Source organism: Euleptes europaea, chromosome 3, assembly GCF_029931775.1.
Source record: "Euleptes europaea isolate rEulEur1 chromosome 3, rEulEur1.hap1, whole genome shotgun sequence".
In the NCBI taxonomy this organism is placed as follows: domain Eukaryota; kingdom Metazoa; phylum Chordata; class Lepidosauria; order Squamata; family Sphaerodactylidae; genus Euleptes; species Euleptes europaea.
In genome coordinates this window covers 49273015-49285906 of record NC_079314.1, presented here as the reverse complement: position 1 = coordinate 49285906, position 12892 = coordinate 49273015, and the positions used below count along the sequence as shown (strand labels likewise).

Sequence of the window (12892 nt, the reverse complement as noted above, 5' to 3'; positions counted from 1 at the left end):
AGCAGACCCTGGACTCCCTCTGGACTCCCCTCTTCAGGGACTGGCCTCTGGTGAGAGAGGGGAACCTGGGCCAGGAGCAACTAAGGCCTCCTGCTGTGCAGGCAGGCAGAGCAGCCTCTTTAAACCTCAGGGGTGGGCAAGGCAGGAGAAGGGAGGGCCCAGCCCAATACAGTTTATGACTGTTGAAAGTAAAGTTGAAAGGTCTGATTATTTAAATATTATTTATGTAGAACAGGGGTGGGGAACCTTTTTCCTGCCAAGGGCCATTTGCACATTTATAACATCATTCGGGGGCCATACCAGGTGTAGATCTCCCGGTGGGGGGGTGGAGAGGCTAGGGTTGCCAGGTCTCCGGCCACTACCTGGAGGTTGGCAACCCCAGGGGAGGCCATGCAGAGAAGGCCTGGAGGGCACCCCCAGTCCTCCCCCCCTCCCAGGCGGGAGGGCAGCCAGTGGTGGGCCCGAGCAAACGAGCTGTCAATCGGCAAGGGAGGAAGGAAGGAAAAAAGAGAAAGAGGAAAAGGGAGAGAGGGAGAAAGAAATGGAAAGAGGTGGAGAAAGAAAAAGGTGGAGGGAGACAGACAAAGAGACAGAAAGAGAGGGAGAGAGAAAAGCCTTCCCCCCAACAACACACACACACCTGCCGGCCCCCGCGACCTGGCCCCAGGCTCCATGCCCTCCCCCCCAGAGTCCACAAAAGGCCCCCTGGAGCCCGATCGGCTCCTGCGTGCATGCTCTGCCCCTGGTAGCCATGGGCCTCTTTCCCCCCTCCCTCTCACTGCTCAACAGCCGACAGGCAGCAAGAGGGGCTTACAGTGTGCCCCGGCGTTCCTGCACACTGCGGCTATAGGGGGCAGCCTTGGGGGAAGCGTCCCTCCCCCTCCTCTCGCTGACCAACAGCCGTCAGTCGGCAAGAGGTGGTCCAAAGGGTGCCGCAGCGGCCCTCAAGCCGTGGCCCCAGGAACACCTTCAGGGAGGGCTGCCCTGTGCTGCGCCTCTGGGGCAGGGCCACGGAGCTCCCGAGGGCCACAAAAATGTCCTTGGGGGCCGCATACAGCCCCCGGGCCTGAGGTTCCCCATCCCTGATGTAGAACAAAACCTGCTACTAGTCAGCAGTCTCAATAACCACTGATAATGTATGTTCAGTAGCTTGTAATAAATTCAAGCAGACTACACAATATAATGCCTGAACATTTGCACTTGTTTTCTTGATCCCTTCACAATTTAGTTTTGTTTGCACTATTAGATGATATTAGTGGAGTATTTATTTGCATTTTGCTCATTGGAGGAGATAGTAGCTCAGATCAGACATCACATGAAACCATGGTTTATTTCACCCGTGGTTAGTTTTGTGAAGAGGGGGAAGGTGGCATGGTATAGCCCGATGTCGTTGGAACTTGGAAGCTAAGCAGGGTTGGTACTTGAATGGGAGACCACCAGGGAAGTCTCTGCAGAGGAAGGCAATGGCAAACCACCTCTGCTTCTCACTTGCCTTGGACACCCCTTGCTAGGGTTACAATAAATCGGTTGCAACTTGACTGCACTTCCGTACATATATAATTAATGACACCAGGATACAATTATAGACAACCACTCAAATCCTGGTTTGTCATGACAAATGCTGGTTTCATTGCCTTCTCTGTCTAGCCTTGGAGGACTCCAGATCCTGGTTTGACGGACCCTAACTAAGCATAGTTATTTGAGGGACTTGCATTCAAGAAGAAGAGTTGGATTTTATACCCCACTTTTCTCTACCTTTAAGGAGTCTCAAAGCAGCTTATAATCGCCTTCCCTTCCCCACAACAGACACTTTGTGAGGTAGGTGAGGCTGAGAGAGTTCGAAGAGAACTGTGACTAGCCCAAGGTCACCCAGCAGGCTTCATGTGGAGGAGTGGAGAATCAAACCTGGTTCTCCAGATTAGAGCCCACTACTCTTAACCACTATGCCACAGTGGCTCTCAGTTCAGACAATCACACTTGCCTTTACTTTGTTTCATTAATCCATGGCTTCAGGCGGCATCTGAACTGAGCCACTGTTAGAGAAGGCAGTGTGTTGTCTGAAGCATTTGCTAGTAGAGGAAAATACATACACTGGCAGAACTGAATTAAAAAGAGCATCGTCCTATTATACTCTTGGCTTGCAGCAAGCTTATTCTCTTTTTTGTATGGAGTAGTGAGAACAAGAGAGAATTCATTTATTTTTTTAGCCATAGGCCATTACAAAATATCCTTACAGTATGGAGTAGTGTGGATAACTGAACTCTGGATTAAGCATATTTAACGAGGTTTAAAACGTCTGCTATCCCTTCCTGTCTGTCCAGATCCACCATGTGACTATTGTTTATAACTTTGTAGACATTACATTTTTATTTATCTAGGCTTTTGTTTAGCTTTCACCCAGATAAAAGGCTTTTAGCTTTCACCCAGATAAAAATGGGTATACTTTTTTCTATAAAGGGTGTAAGAATCCTTTAAAAACAGTTTGAATGTTGTTTGTACAGTTTCTGTATTGCCTCTGTTAACATCATGGATTAAGGGCACTGGACAGCCTTTTGTAAATAATGAAAATTAAGTATATAATCTTGAGAATGTGTGTGTGATTTCTGCAGACTGGGGAAGGGTATTTTTTTTTCTTAGCAGATGTGCCCCAAATATCTCCTAATTCCAACATTGTTTTTTTTAATGATTCCCCCCTAAAATAAATGAGAAAAAGGGGAATGAATTATCTGACCCCCCCCCTCCAGGGTGCTTATTATTTTGTTCTGTGCGTGTGCGTGGTGAAGGAGGCAGTAGAAGAGGAAGTGGGAAAACCATGGACTCCGGCTCTCTGTTTGCTCTTAATCCTCTGCTTGTATAGAACTCACCTCCTGGTTTTTGTACTAAATGAAATGCCTGAGGCAGGCAGGGCCCCTCTGAAAATTTAGAGAGAATAGTTAGACCTCCTTGTCCTCTGGGTCAACTTGCATGGAGAACCACAGTCACATCGTCCTTTTCTGTTGCCTGTATTAGACAGGGGATGCAGCCCTTGGCATGTATGCAAAACAGGAGGGTTCAGTTTGTTCTCTCTGTGGAACCTCACAGCCTCCATCCTTCCAGGTTTGACATGAGCTCCTGAAGCACCTCTGGGGCTCAGCTTGCTCCCTCAGTGTCTGTTCAAGTAAAACCCTTGCCTCCCCCTCCTATTTAGTGTTCTGGCAAACAGACACCTTCACAGGTAGTTGCAAGAGGAGGAGCAAAAAAGTTGCCTACCTCTGTGTTGGAATTTCTGAGATAGTGTTACTTCACAACTAGTCTTTTTAATGTTAGGAATACCCATTCCAATCCTGACTGTCCCTTTTTTTAATGAGATGAAGCTTCTGTCTTCCATTCTCCAGCTCACCCTTGGCTCACACATGACACATCCTACAGTGTAGTGCTGAACTTCCTGACCTTAAACCTTGTCACTGGCAAATCTCTGTACAGAGCCAGAACAGTACCACTGTAATTGCAGCATACCATTATTATGGGACATACCTTCTAAAGCATGACTACTCGGATGCCAATAAAGGTTTTGAATTGAATTGAATTGAAGCATGACTACTCATAAGAAACTCCTTCAGAATTCACAGGATCTTATTTCCTGTATGGATGCTTAAAACTGTGTCATTACACAAATTTGTAGAGGCTTGGGAAAATGCTAATGTGCATAGAGCAAACTATCTTGTGTGAATATGAGTATATTCCTAAATTTCTGAAAGACTATATCGAAGGAGTGGAACACTTGCATAGTGGATCTACTCACATGGGCCCCAGTAGGGAGTGTAAGCCTTTGGCTCACTAGCTGGCCCCCACTGTGTTGTAACCTGCATGCTGAGGTCTATATGTGGCTGTTTTTGAAAACAGGCCAGAAAATGCAGTTGATCCAAAGTGCGGCATCCGGGCTACTGTCAGGCTGGATACAGGGATCATGTCATACCTGTGCTTGAAAGATCCTGTAATTAACAATAATTCAAGCCAATATGTTTCTGCTGGCTACCCATCTGTTTCCAGGTACAAATTAGAGTTCTGGTTCTTGCCTTTAAGGCCCTAAATGGCTTGGGTTCAAGGTACTTGAAGGACTGTCTGCTTCTGTATTGTCCTTCTGTATTGTCCAGCCCTTAGCCTCCCAAGTCCTGCTGTCTGTGCCCTCATTCAGGGCAGGTAGGGGCTAGCAAGAGCACTTTCAGCTGTACCACTTTGCCTTCAGAATGCCTCCCTGTTTGAGGTTTGCCTGGTGCCCTCCCATACTGTCTTTTAGGCACCCGGCTTAAAAGAATGTCTTTTACCCAGACATTTAACTAAGGGGTGTTTTTTTATATATATTTTTGCTGTTTTATGGTTCGTTCTGGCCTGGAGTCTGTTTTGCAGAATTTTTTTTACACTGCTCATTGGTCACTTTGTTTGTTTAAAATGAATTATTTGGTTTTTATATTGATAATCAATGATATTATGATTTTATGGTATTGAGACCAGGAGTCTGGAGAGTTGGCATATGAATTCTGTATTAAATAAATAAGAAATGGGGGGAAAGCCCTGCGACAGAATCTAATTTATTACCATTCCTGTAGACAATTTGTATGAAAAGTATTTGTTTACATAATCCCGGATTCAGAAGTTCTCTCAGGATTGTTAACCTGAGTCAACAACTTCAGTCTACAGTATCTGGAACTCCCAGAATTTTTTTAGCCATGCACTAATTTCTCTTGGACCAGAGGCCACTGTTCACCTCTACTGAACTCAGCCATCATGCTAGTCACTTCTGCATCACAGAGATAACAATCTTGGTATTGTTTACAAGATCACTTGGCTTTGGGCAAAGAAAAAAACATAAAGAAAGGTCAGGAGTTGCTGAGATAGCTGGACAGATTTCTTCAGAATCACATTCACTACTTTCAGGTGTAAACAAATCCGAGGATCAGTTGAGTCCAGGGGTTAATGTCCCAAGATAATTGGTTGTGTAAAGAGGCCCTCTAGAGCAAACAAAGTCTGGTGTCCTGTTATGGGTATTCCTCTGTTGTGGCTCTTATGCCCATCATCTTTATGTAGCAGAGAAATGTCTCACTGATCCATCCATCTGTTGCACACCTCTTAGAGGCACCTGACTATTTTTTAAGCCTGCAGGCTTTTATTTCTGAGGTGGAAGCCTTTCAGTACAGATGTGACCCTTGTTCCAAACAGGGGAGGAGGGAACAGGAGAAAAAAGTAGGGTAAGCACAGAGGCTTGTACATTTGCCAAAATATTTTTTTACCTTGGTGAAATCTGTAATGCTCACTGAAGAGGTTATTAAAAACTTTCAAGAATGTGCCATTTATGTAATGGTTCCAGGGCCAGTGTTTCTGCACATAAACATGGAAGCAGAAGATGGGTTTATTTGTCTGTGTCATTGTTTTGAAGTACTTACATGTGTTCGTGTCAGCATCTTGTTTGTCAAATGGATTTCATCAAGCCCTGAAATGTCATTCAAGTGGAAGTGAGAATTTTTATTGTTTGTTATGTGACATTTAAGTGGACGAAAGCCCATAGCTATGGTAACTCCTCATAAAGGCCTGTACCATTTGCAGTGACTCAGTTTGCATTTCTGAGTGATTCGTTTTGACAGACAGAAATGAAAGGGCTTGAAGTATAGTTGATTACAGGATTAAGTGGCAGGATCGGCTCTGATTGGTTGCTTTGATTGTGATGTAGGTGGAAACCTTAAGTGTTTATAATGATGTTCTAATGACTTTTTGGCATCTTAAATGTATTTTGTGCTCTTAGTGCCATCACGCCATTTAAGTTCTTTTCCCATCAACTGTGTCAATTTCTTTCATCTGCATGAAACATTTCACAAAACATTAGGCCTTATGCATGAGAGGATATGAGGGATCTTTCAGAAAGCATGAAAGATTACCAACTTTTGGGGCAAATTTGATATAACTAACCAGCAAGTTTCAAATGATAAAGTCTCTTTTAATGGAATTCACCCATCTTTGCAGTCTCTGTAGTTTGCTTTAGGCACACAATTTACTCTGTGTATTACAGTTAGTTTTCTATCTTTTTCTTTTATAGGAGAATCCTGCGAAGTGAATTCTCGCTCTGGACGCTGCGCTCCAGGGGTATGCAAGAACGGAGGCACGTGTGTTAATCTGCTAATAGGAGGTTTCATGTGCGAGTGCCCTCCAGGAGAATACGAGAAGCCTTTCTGTGAGATGACCACAAGAAGTTTTCCTCCCCAGTCCTTCGTTACCTTCAAGGGGTTAAGGCAACGCTTCCATTTCACTGTCTCTCTCAAGTACGCTTATTCTCTTTCTAAAATTACATGAAGTTACCAGTTGCTATTAGTTACCAGCTACTCTTTGCAGAGTAAAACCATATAGCAGTTTAATTCAGGAGCAGAGTTTGACTTTTCATGCTAAAGTGTTTGCATTGGAGCATCCTGTTTATTTTTAAAATGCATCTGCCCTTGTCTTTTGTGCCTATTCTGTGCAGGTGGGGAATGTTTCTTTTGTGATAAAATTGGGATAGGTATAGGATTTGCGACAACATGCGTGTAGCCCTGCTACAACTGATAAATGCCTTGTACATTTGGCCTCACACTCCCTTGGGGGGACATAGAGCTGGAAGCTTGCCTAGCAAAATTCATCCATGCGGCTGCAACTGTACTTTTAAAAGTCCCGTGCCCACCAACCATGTCCCCTACTAGCAAACATTTCTAGTTCATCTAGTTCATCAACTGTACAGAGGCTTTAGCTTGTAAATGCCATATTCCAGAGCTGGAAAAGCAGATGTTATAAAATAGCTCAGGCAAAAGTAGAGAGAGCAGAGTCATCTGCTTATTCATCATATACCATTTTTTTAGTTCTCTTGTGAAGCTTCTGTCATATTTTTAGATTAATTATGAGCTACGGTTCACGTACTCACAATCTGATGATCACACTGATGCGGCTTCTCTCTGTCGCTCTCTCTCTCTCTCTCGTGCCAACCAATCTACCTACATTTTTAAAGAAAAATCTTCAGATTTCTAGTTTCATAGAGCACCAGCTGGGAAGGTCTTTAGCAACAGCAGCTGGTCTGTAGGGTCGGGCTACTCTGTAGCCTGTTGTTGCCATTCTACATGTACGAACCCTTATAGAGCTACTATAATGTTTCTGCTTCTTTTTGGCAGGACCTTCCATGCATATATGTACAGTTGGCACCTCCTTTCTTTTCATGCTCACAAGCTGAGAGGTGTAACAGGACTGTAAGTCAAGGTCGCTCAACAGTGGAGAGGAAATCGGGACCCTTGACTCGTCAGCACTTGGAAGGGTACTGAGGTTGGACAGGCAGCAAGCTTCCATACCACATACTGGCCTTCTTTGATACATAGCACCCCCATATCTACCAGCTCCCAGCTGCACTGAAATATTGCATTCATCCAACATTTTGTATAGGTAAAGATTTACCCCTCAAAATGACAATAAACCACCCAAACAACCAAAAATCAACATGCTAGCAGTTGTACAGACCAAGGATCCAATCATGGTGTGTTGATTCAACAGATGTAGTTCTATTACAGTGACCACATATTGTAACTAATGTTCCTCTGAATTGCTGCCCTTCCAGATTCACCATCAACATTCTTCTCCCTACAATCTCTATACTTTACCATGTCAGTTAACCCTTATAATGCCTTTAGGCTTATGCTCTAATCGTTACCCAAATGTCTTCATGTGCTACAGCTACAGGTGGAGGATAACATGCTGGCCTGTTACCCTGTGTTGAAAAATCCTGGCAAATACTTTCTATCCCATCATGCTGGGATTTGCTATCTGTCTTTTGTGCTAGTTTTCTTTTTGCGTGGAGTTTTTTTTACACAAAGGATCATTCAGAGCTGGAATCCACCACCTGCAGTCTGAAATGGTGCTGTCCATTTCACCTCTTAAACTTTCTGCCACCTCGCTCTCCTGCATGTGTAAACCGAGGAAACCCAGAAAACAAGCTCCAGAAGGGGCCTATGCAGGTAGCAGTAGATTTGATTCCCAATGGCTTGAGGTAGCCAGGGACAGAGAACAGTTTAGTTCTCATCCCAGTGGTGTCTCTGAGTGTGCTGCTTTATATTCTGTCTTATAAATAAATGGTTGTCATTCATTCTTACAAAGATAGGTAAGTGCTGTGTTTGGGACACTCATTTTCAGAGACACTTGCCTGAAGATATCCTCTTTGGGGCAGAGAAAAAGTTAAATTGTTCTTCCTGAATTGTTGCAGGTTTGCAACCAGGGACAGGAATGCTTTGCTTCTGTACAATGGACGTTTTAATGAGAAGCACGATTTTATTGCCCTTGAGATCATTGAAGAGCAGATCCAGCTGACGTTCTCCGCAGGTAAGCTGTTTCCAGTCTGTTTAGCCTGCTAAAACTTAACAATAGCTGTTACCGCATTAGGTATTCCCAGCGATGTATTAAGAGTTTGAAAATGTTATAAAAAATACTGTTCGCACTTTCTTTGTATTCCCAGCGATGTATTAAGAGTTTGAAAACGATATAAAAAATACTGTTCGCACTTTGTTTGGCTCCTTTAGCTGTGAAGACGTCTTCCAACCATTTTTTAGCCATCCATCCAAAAACCCTTTTAAAGTGATGTTTTTTATAACATTTCCAAACTCTTGAAACATCGCTAGGAATACCTAGTGCGGTAACAGCCAATAACTCTATGATGGACTCACTGTATTTTGGAAACTCATCTGTGACCTTGTACTGTTACTACACTTGGGCCTTTTGAATAGACTTTCTATAGTCTAAAATTCATTAATTCAGATAGCTTCCCTTTTTTGTTGCTTGTGTTAAATATTTTTATTACTTCATGGCAGTAAATCTGCTTGTGGGGAGGGGGGTTACAGCAACCAGTTATGAAACCAGTTATGAAACTTTGTGAATGCCCATGAGGAATGTTTTTATCTGCAAGGAAGGAATTTACTCTTTTGTATCTGCTTGGAAATCAACCAATTTTCTCTTTTTTAATTGAGAGGGGGCTTTTGTATTTACCAATTTTCTCCCTCCATTACTGAGATTTTGTTATCTCATCAAAATGTAGTTATCACTCAGTTCAGCACGAGTGGTACTTACCTGTTATTGCTTTAATTTCAGCATTAACTGTTAATTTCTTACACTGAGTTTTTGTCCAGTTTGCCAGTTTGGTGTAGTTGTCAGATCAGTACAGGTACAAATCCCCACTCTGCCATGAAGCAGAGTAGCCTTGGGCCAGCCACCGTCCCTCATTCTGACGCTCTTCACAGGGTTGTTGTGAGGGTCACATGAGAGAGGACCGTGAACACTGTGCCGAGCTTCTTGCAGAAAGAGCAGCATAAAAATTAAACAAATGAATATTACAAATGTATGCAAACACACGCATAATCAGTTGTCAAATATCTGCTACACTGAAGTGTCTATTATTACAGTACTGAGGCTCACGTCTTCATTTTTACAAAGTGCTGGATTCTCTCCGCTTTCTTTAACTGTCAAAGGGGCCATTCATGTGCTTAGAATGAAGCACGTGGCCAAATATTTTGCAGGGAAAGATCTTGTCTTATATGAACCAATAACAATAAACATCAGGCCATTCACTCAGTCCTTGAAAACAGAAAATGCAACAAAAGGTAGGCCTGTTACTAGTTTGGGACTTCAGTTGAATTAATATAGTAAATGATCCAAAGAAAAGGATCCCAAGCTGCCAGTAACAATGAATGTCAAATCGGTGCTTGGCACGCAAAGTACAAAAACCTGATATTTAATAAGTGTCATGCTTCAGTCCTGCAACAAACAATGTTGTTCTTTAAATGTTTGGAGATGGAAGATGTCATTGCAGACAGACAGAGAATGAAGAGAGAATGAAGAGACTTGACACAGGTTTGGCTATTAAATGGACCACAACTTCATTAAATACAATAGGATCTGTAAAAGGCAGTAATTAATAATGCAATTAAAATATAGTGCAGGTACAATCAGGCCTGCTCTGCATAAGCATCCCTGAACATCTGGGTGAGTCCACCCTGGCTTCAAGCCTCCAAACAGCCTTCTGGGCTATTTAGTCTTTTCCTTTCCAAGAGTGTGCGTGAGCAGAGCCTGCCAAATTAGCCACAAGATCTGTGTATCATGGATCAAGGCAGTCGGGGGTGGGGGGAGCTGTTCCTGTCCAAGACTCTGTAGCCACATTAGTTTTGACTTCTTTGTCTGGTGAACCTCCCCTTCACCTATAAATAGATGCCTAAGGGTGGTCACCACACATAATCCTTGTAATTTAACTGCAATGCTACTGACCCAAGTAGGACTCTAGCAAACTCCCCAACACTCAGAGTGAAGTAGGTGAAAGAAACTATCCTGAATCAAATCCAATCAGGTTCATAATTTTTTTAAAAAAAAAACCCCTACTTGGCCCCAGCTTTCAATCCACTCTACCACACAAGGGTGGTGGTGGAGGTAGGGGTGCTGTGTCAGGGGAAAAAGACTGGAGGTGTGGCCACAGCCTCCTTTTTAGCTACTTCAGGCGCATTCCCATGGACCCATTCAAAAGAAGGCAAGGAAACAAATGGTGCAAAGAGAACACATTTCGCATATAGCTTCTTCAAGGGAAATCTAATAAATGAGGAAATAACACCAAATAAATGTGGACCATCTTGCAAAACCCTAGTCCCTTGTGGGGAACGGGGGAAGCAACATTCTGTTGCCTTCTTGATACCTCGCCTCCAAAGCTAATGTAGCTAATTAATCTTTGTAGTCACACAGACTTTCAATTTCTGTATCTTCCAAGGCAGTTGTTGTCAAAGGCTTGTTAGTATGTAAGTTAGGAAGCTCTTTAGGAAGTATCTGGTTTTAGAGGGAAAGCAGTAGCGAAGCAAACCTTGAGTCCCTCAATTTAGTGAGCCCATGTTGTCTCTCCCCCCCCCCCAATCAGTAAATCTTTGGCTGATGCAGTTCTTTGCTTTTCAGATAGAGCAATGGTTTCCAAATTGTATTTCAGGATATCCTGGGCTTCTTTGGAATCTTCTCAGGGATACTTCAGTGAGACATTAAATAAAGATAGACATGCTTCCCTGAGACAGTTAGCCTCCCATGACTAATTGTTGCTTTCATTGCAAAGTCTTGTGTGGTACTGGGGTGTCCTGAGGCACATTCTTTATGTGCAGTGGTGGTGAGGTTCAGCAGTTCCAGCTAATGTCCCACAAGAGCAGAATGTGCCAGACCCCATGCAACGTACAGAGTTTCTGTGGCAGACATACTGATGTATCTTTTTATTTAGTAAGTGTGCTATACAGCTCTTCCATTCCAAAAACCATGTACCTGGTAGCTGACAGTAAAAACAAATAAAATACAATTCTTGTAACATTGACAGTACAATGTACAAGTTAATCCATAAAAACAACTACTTAAAAGCAGCAGATACCTAAAGAATGTTGTGATCACATTCCAAAACAACAGGTTCAGCTGTATAGAACGTCAGTGGCAAATAATTTCCAAAGGATAGGAAACAGGAATATAAGAGCCCAAATTAATCCCTTCTCCACCTGACTTTCATGTGTGTCTTTTTTACATTTGAGTTTCAGTTTCAGAACAGGAATATTGAGGAAGTCCAACATGCATAGCAATCATCATGTACATTACATAAAAGAGTGCAAATTGTGTTAACTAGCACTCTGCCAAAATATGCCTGCTCCGTTATGTATTTGATATGACCTTTCCTACTGAACAAGGGTTTTTTTCTTTCAGCTGAATCTGCAACAAAGTAGTTGTTTTTAAGACAAATTAGATTTATTGGCCACAATGCAGTTTTAATCATTGAAAGCAACAGTTTAGCGGGTATGTGGATAGAGATTGGGTTACTGGAGTAATTATGTTGGGTGGTGCATCACAGATATGCCCATTTATTAGAAAGCTGCTTGATCTTGGCCACTGACTTTAGTGGGATTAAAAAGACTTAGTAGGTAATGCTCTGCTGAGTTACTCCAGCTTAAACTATTTCTCCAGTCATGGCTTGGGTGTGGTGTTTGACCGAAGCTTCCTGTTGGATAAACAGGTGACAGCAGTGGCCAGGGTGCCTTTCATCAGCTTCGGCTGATGAGCCAGCTGCACCATTCCTGTGCAAGAAAGATCTTGCCACTATGATACATGCCCTGGTAACATCTAGATTAGCTTGGTAGTGGAAAGTGCCGGCAACTCACAACCGATTTATGGCAACCCTGTAGGGTTTTCAAGGCAAGAGATGTTCAGAGGTGGTTTGGCATTGCCTGCCTCTGCATAGTGACTCTGGATTTCTTTGGTGGACTCCCATCCAAATACTAACCATGGCCGACCTTGCTTAACCTGTCTCAGATCTGACAATATCAGGCTAGCCTGGGCCATCCAGGTCAGGGTTTGGATAAGATTACTGCAGTACATTCTACGTGGGGCTGCCCTTGAAGACTGTCCAAAAGTTACAGTTGGTAAAGAATGCTGTGGCCAGAATGTTGACTGGTCACAGGGACCAAATCATTCCTGTCTTGTTCCATCTATTGCTTCCAGCTTCAATTTAAGCCGCTGGTATTTAAAGCCCAATAAGTCTTGGGGCCCGCATACCTGAATCACCATCCTCTGCGATATAAACATTCCTGTCCACTCTGGTCATCTTTGGAGGCCCCGCTTCAGGTTCCTCTGCCATCTGAGGCTAGACAGGTGGCAACCCAAAAAAAGGCCATCTCAGTCATGGTGCCAAAGCTTTGGAACTCCCTCCCCAGGGAGATTCGCCTGTCTCCCTCTATTGTTGCCTTCCACCAGTGGGTAAAGACATGTTTGTTTTGTTTGGCGTACTATCAATAACTGTTACTGGCCCTCCTCCTTTGTCATGTTGTTATGTGTTTGTGTGTTTATATGTTTTTATTGAATTGTT

General features: G+C 43.2%; 1 protein-coding gene across 1 annotated transcript in view; it reads left to right on the top strand.

Annotated features, from left to right (window-relative positions):
- Positions 1-12892, top strand: part of CELSR1 (cadherin EGF LAG seven-pass G-type receptor 1) — a 190872-nt gene that overhangs the window by 87699 nt on the left and 90281 nt on the right. The window contains exons 3-4 of the mRNA XM_056846844.1: positions 6068-6290; positions 8243-8358. Coding sequence (XP_056702822.1) covers positions 6068-6290; positions 8243-8358 — 339 coding nt within the window. The remainder of the gene's footprint in view (positions 1-6067; positions 6291-8242; positions 8359-12892) is intronic.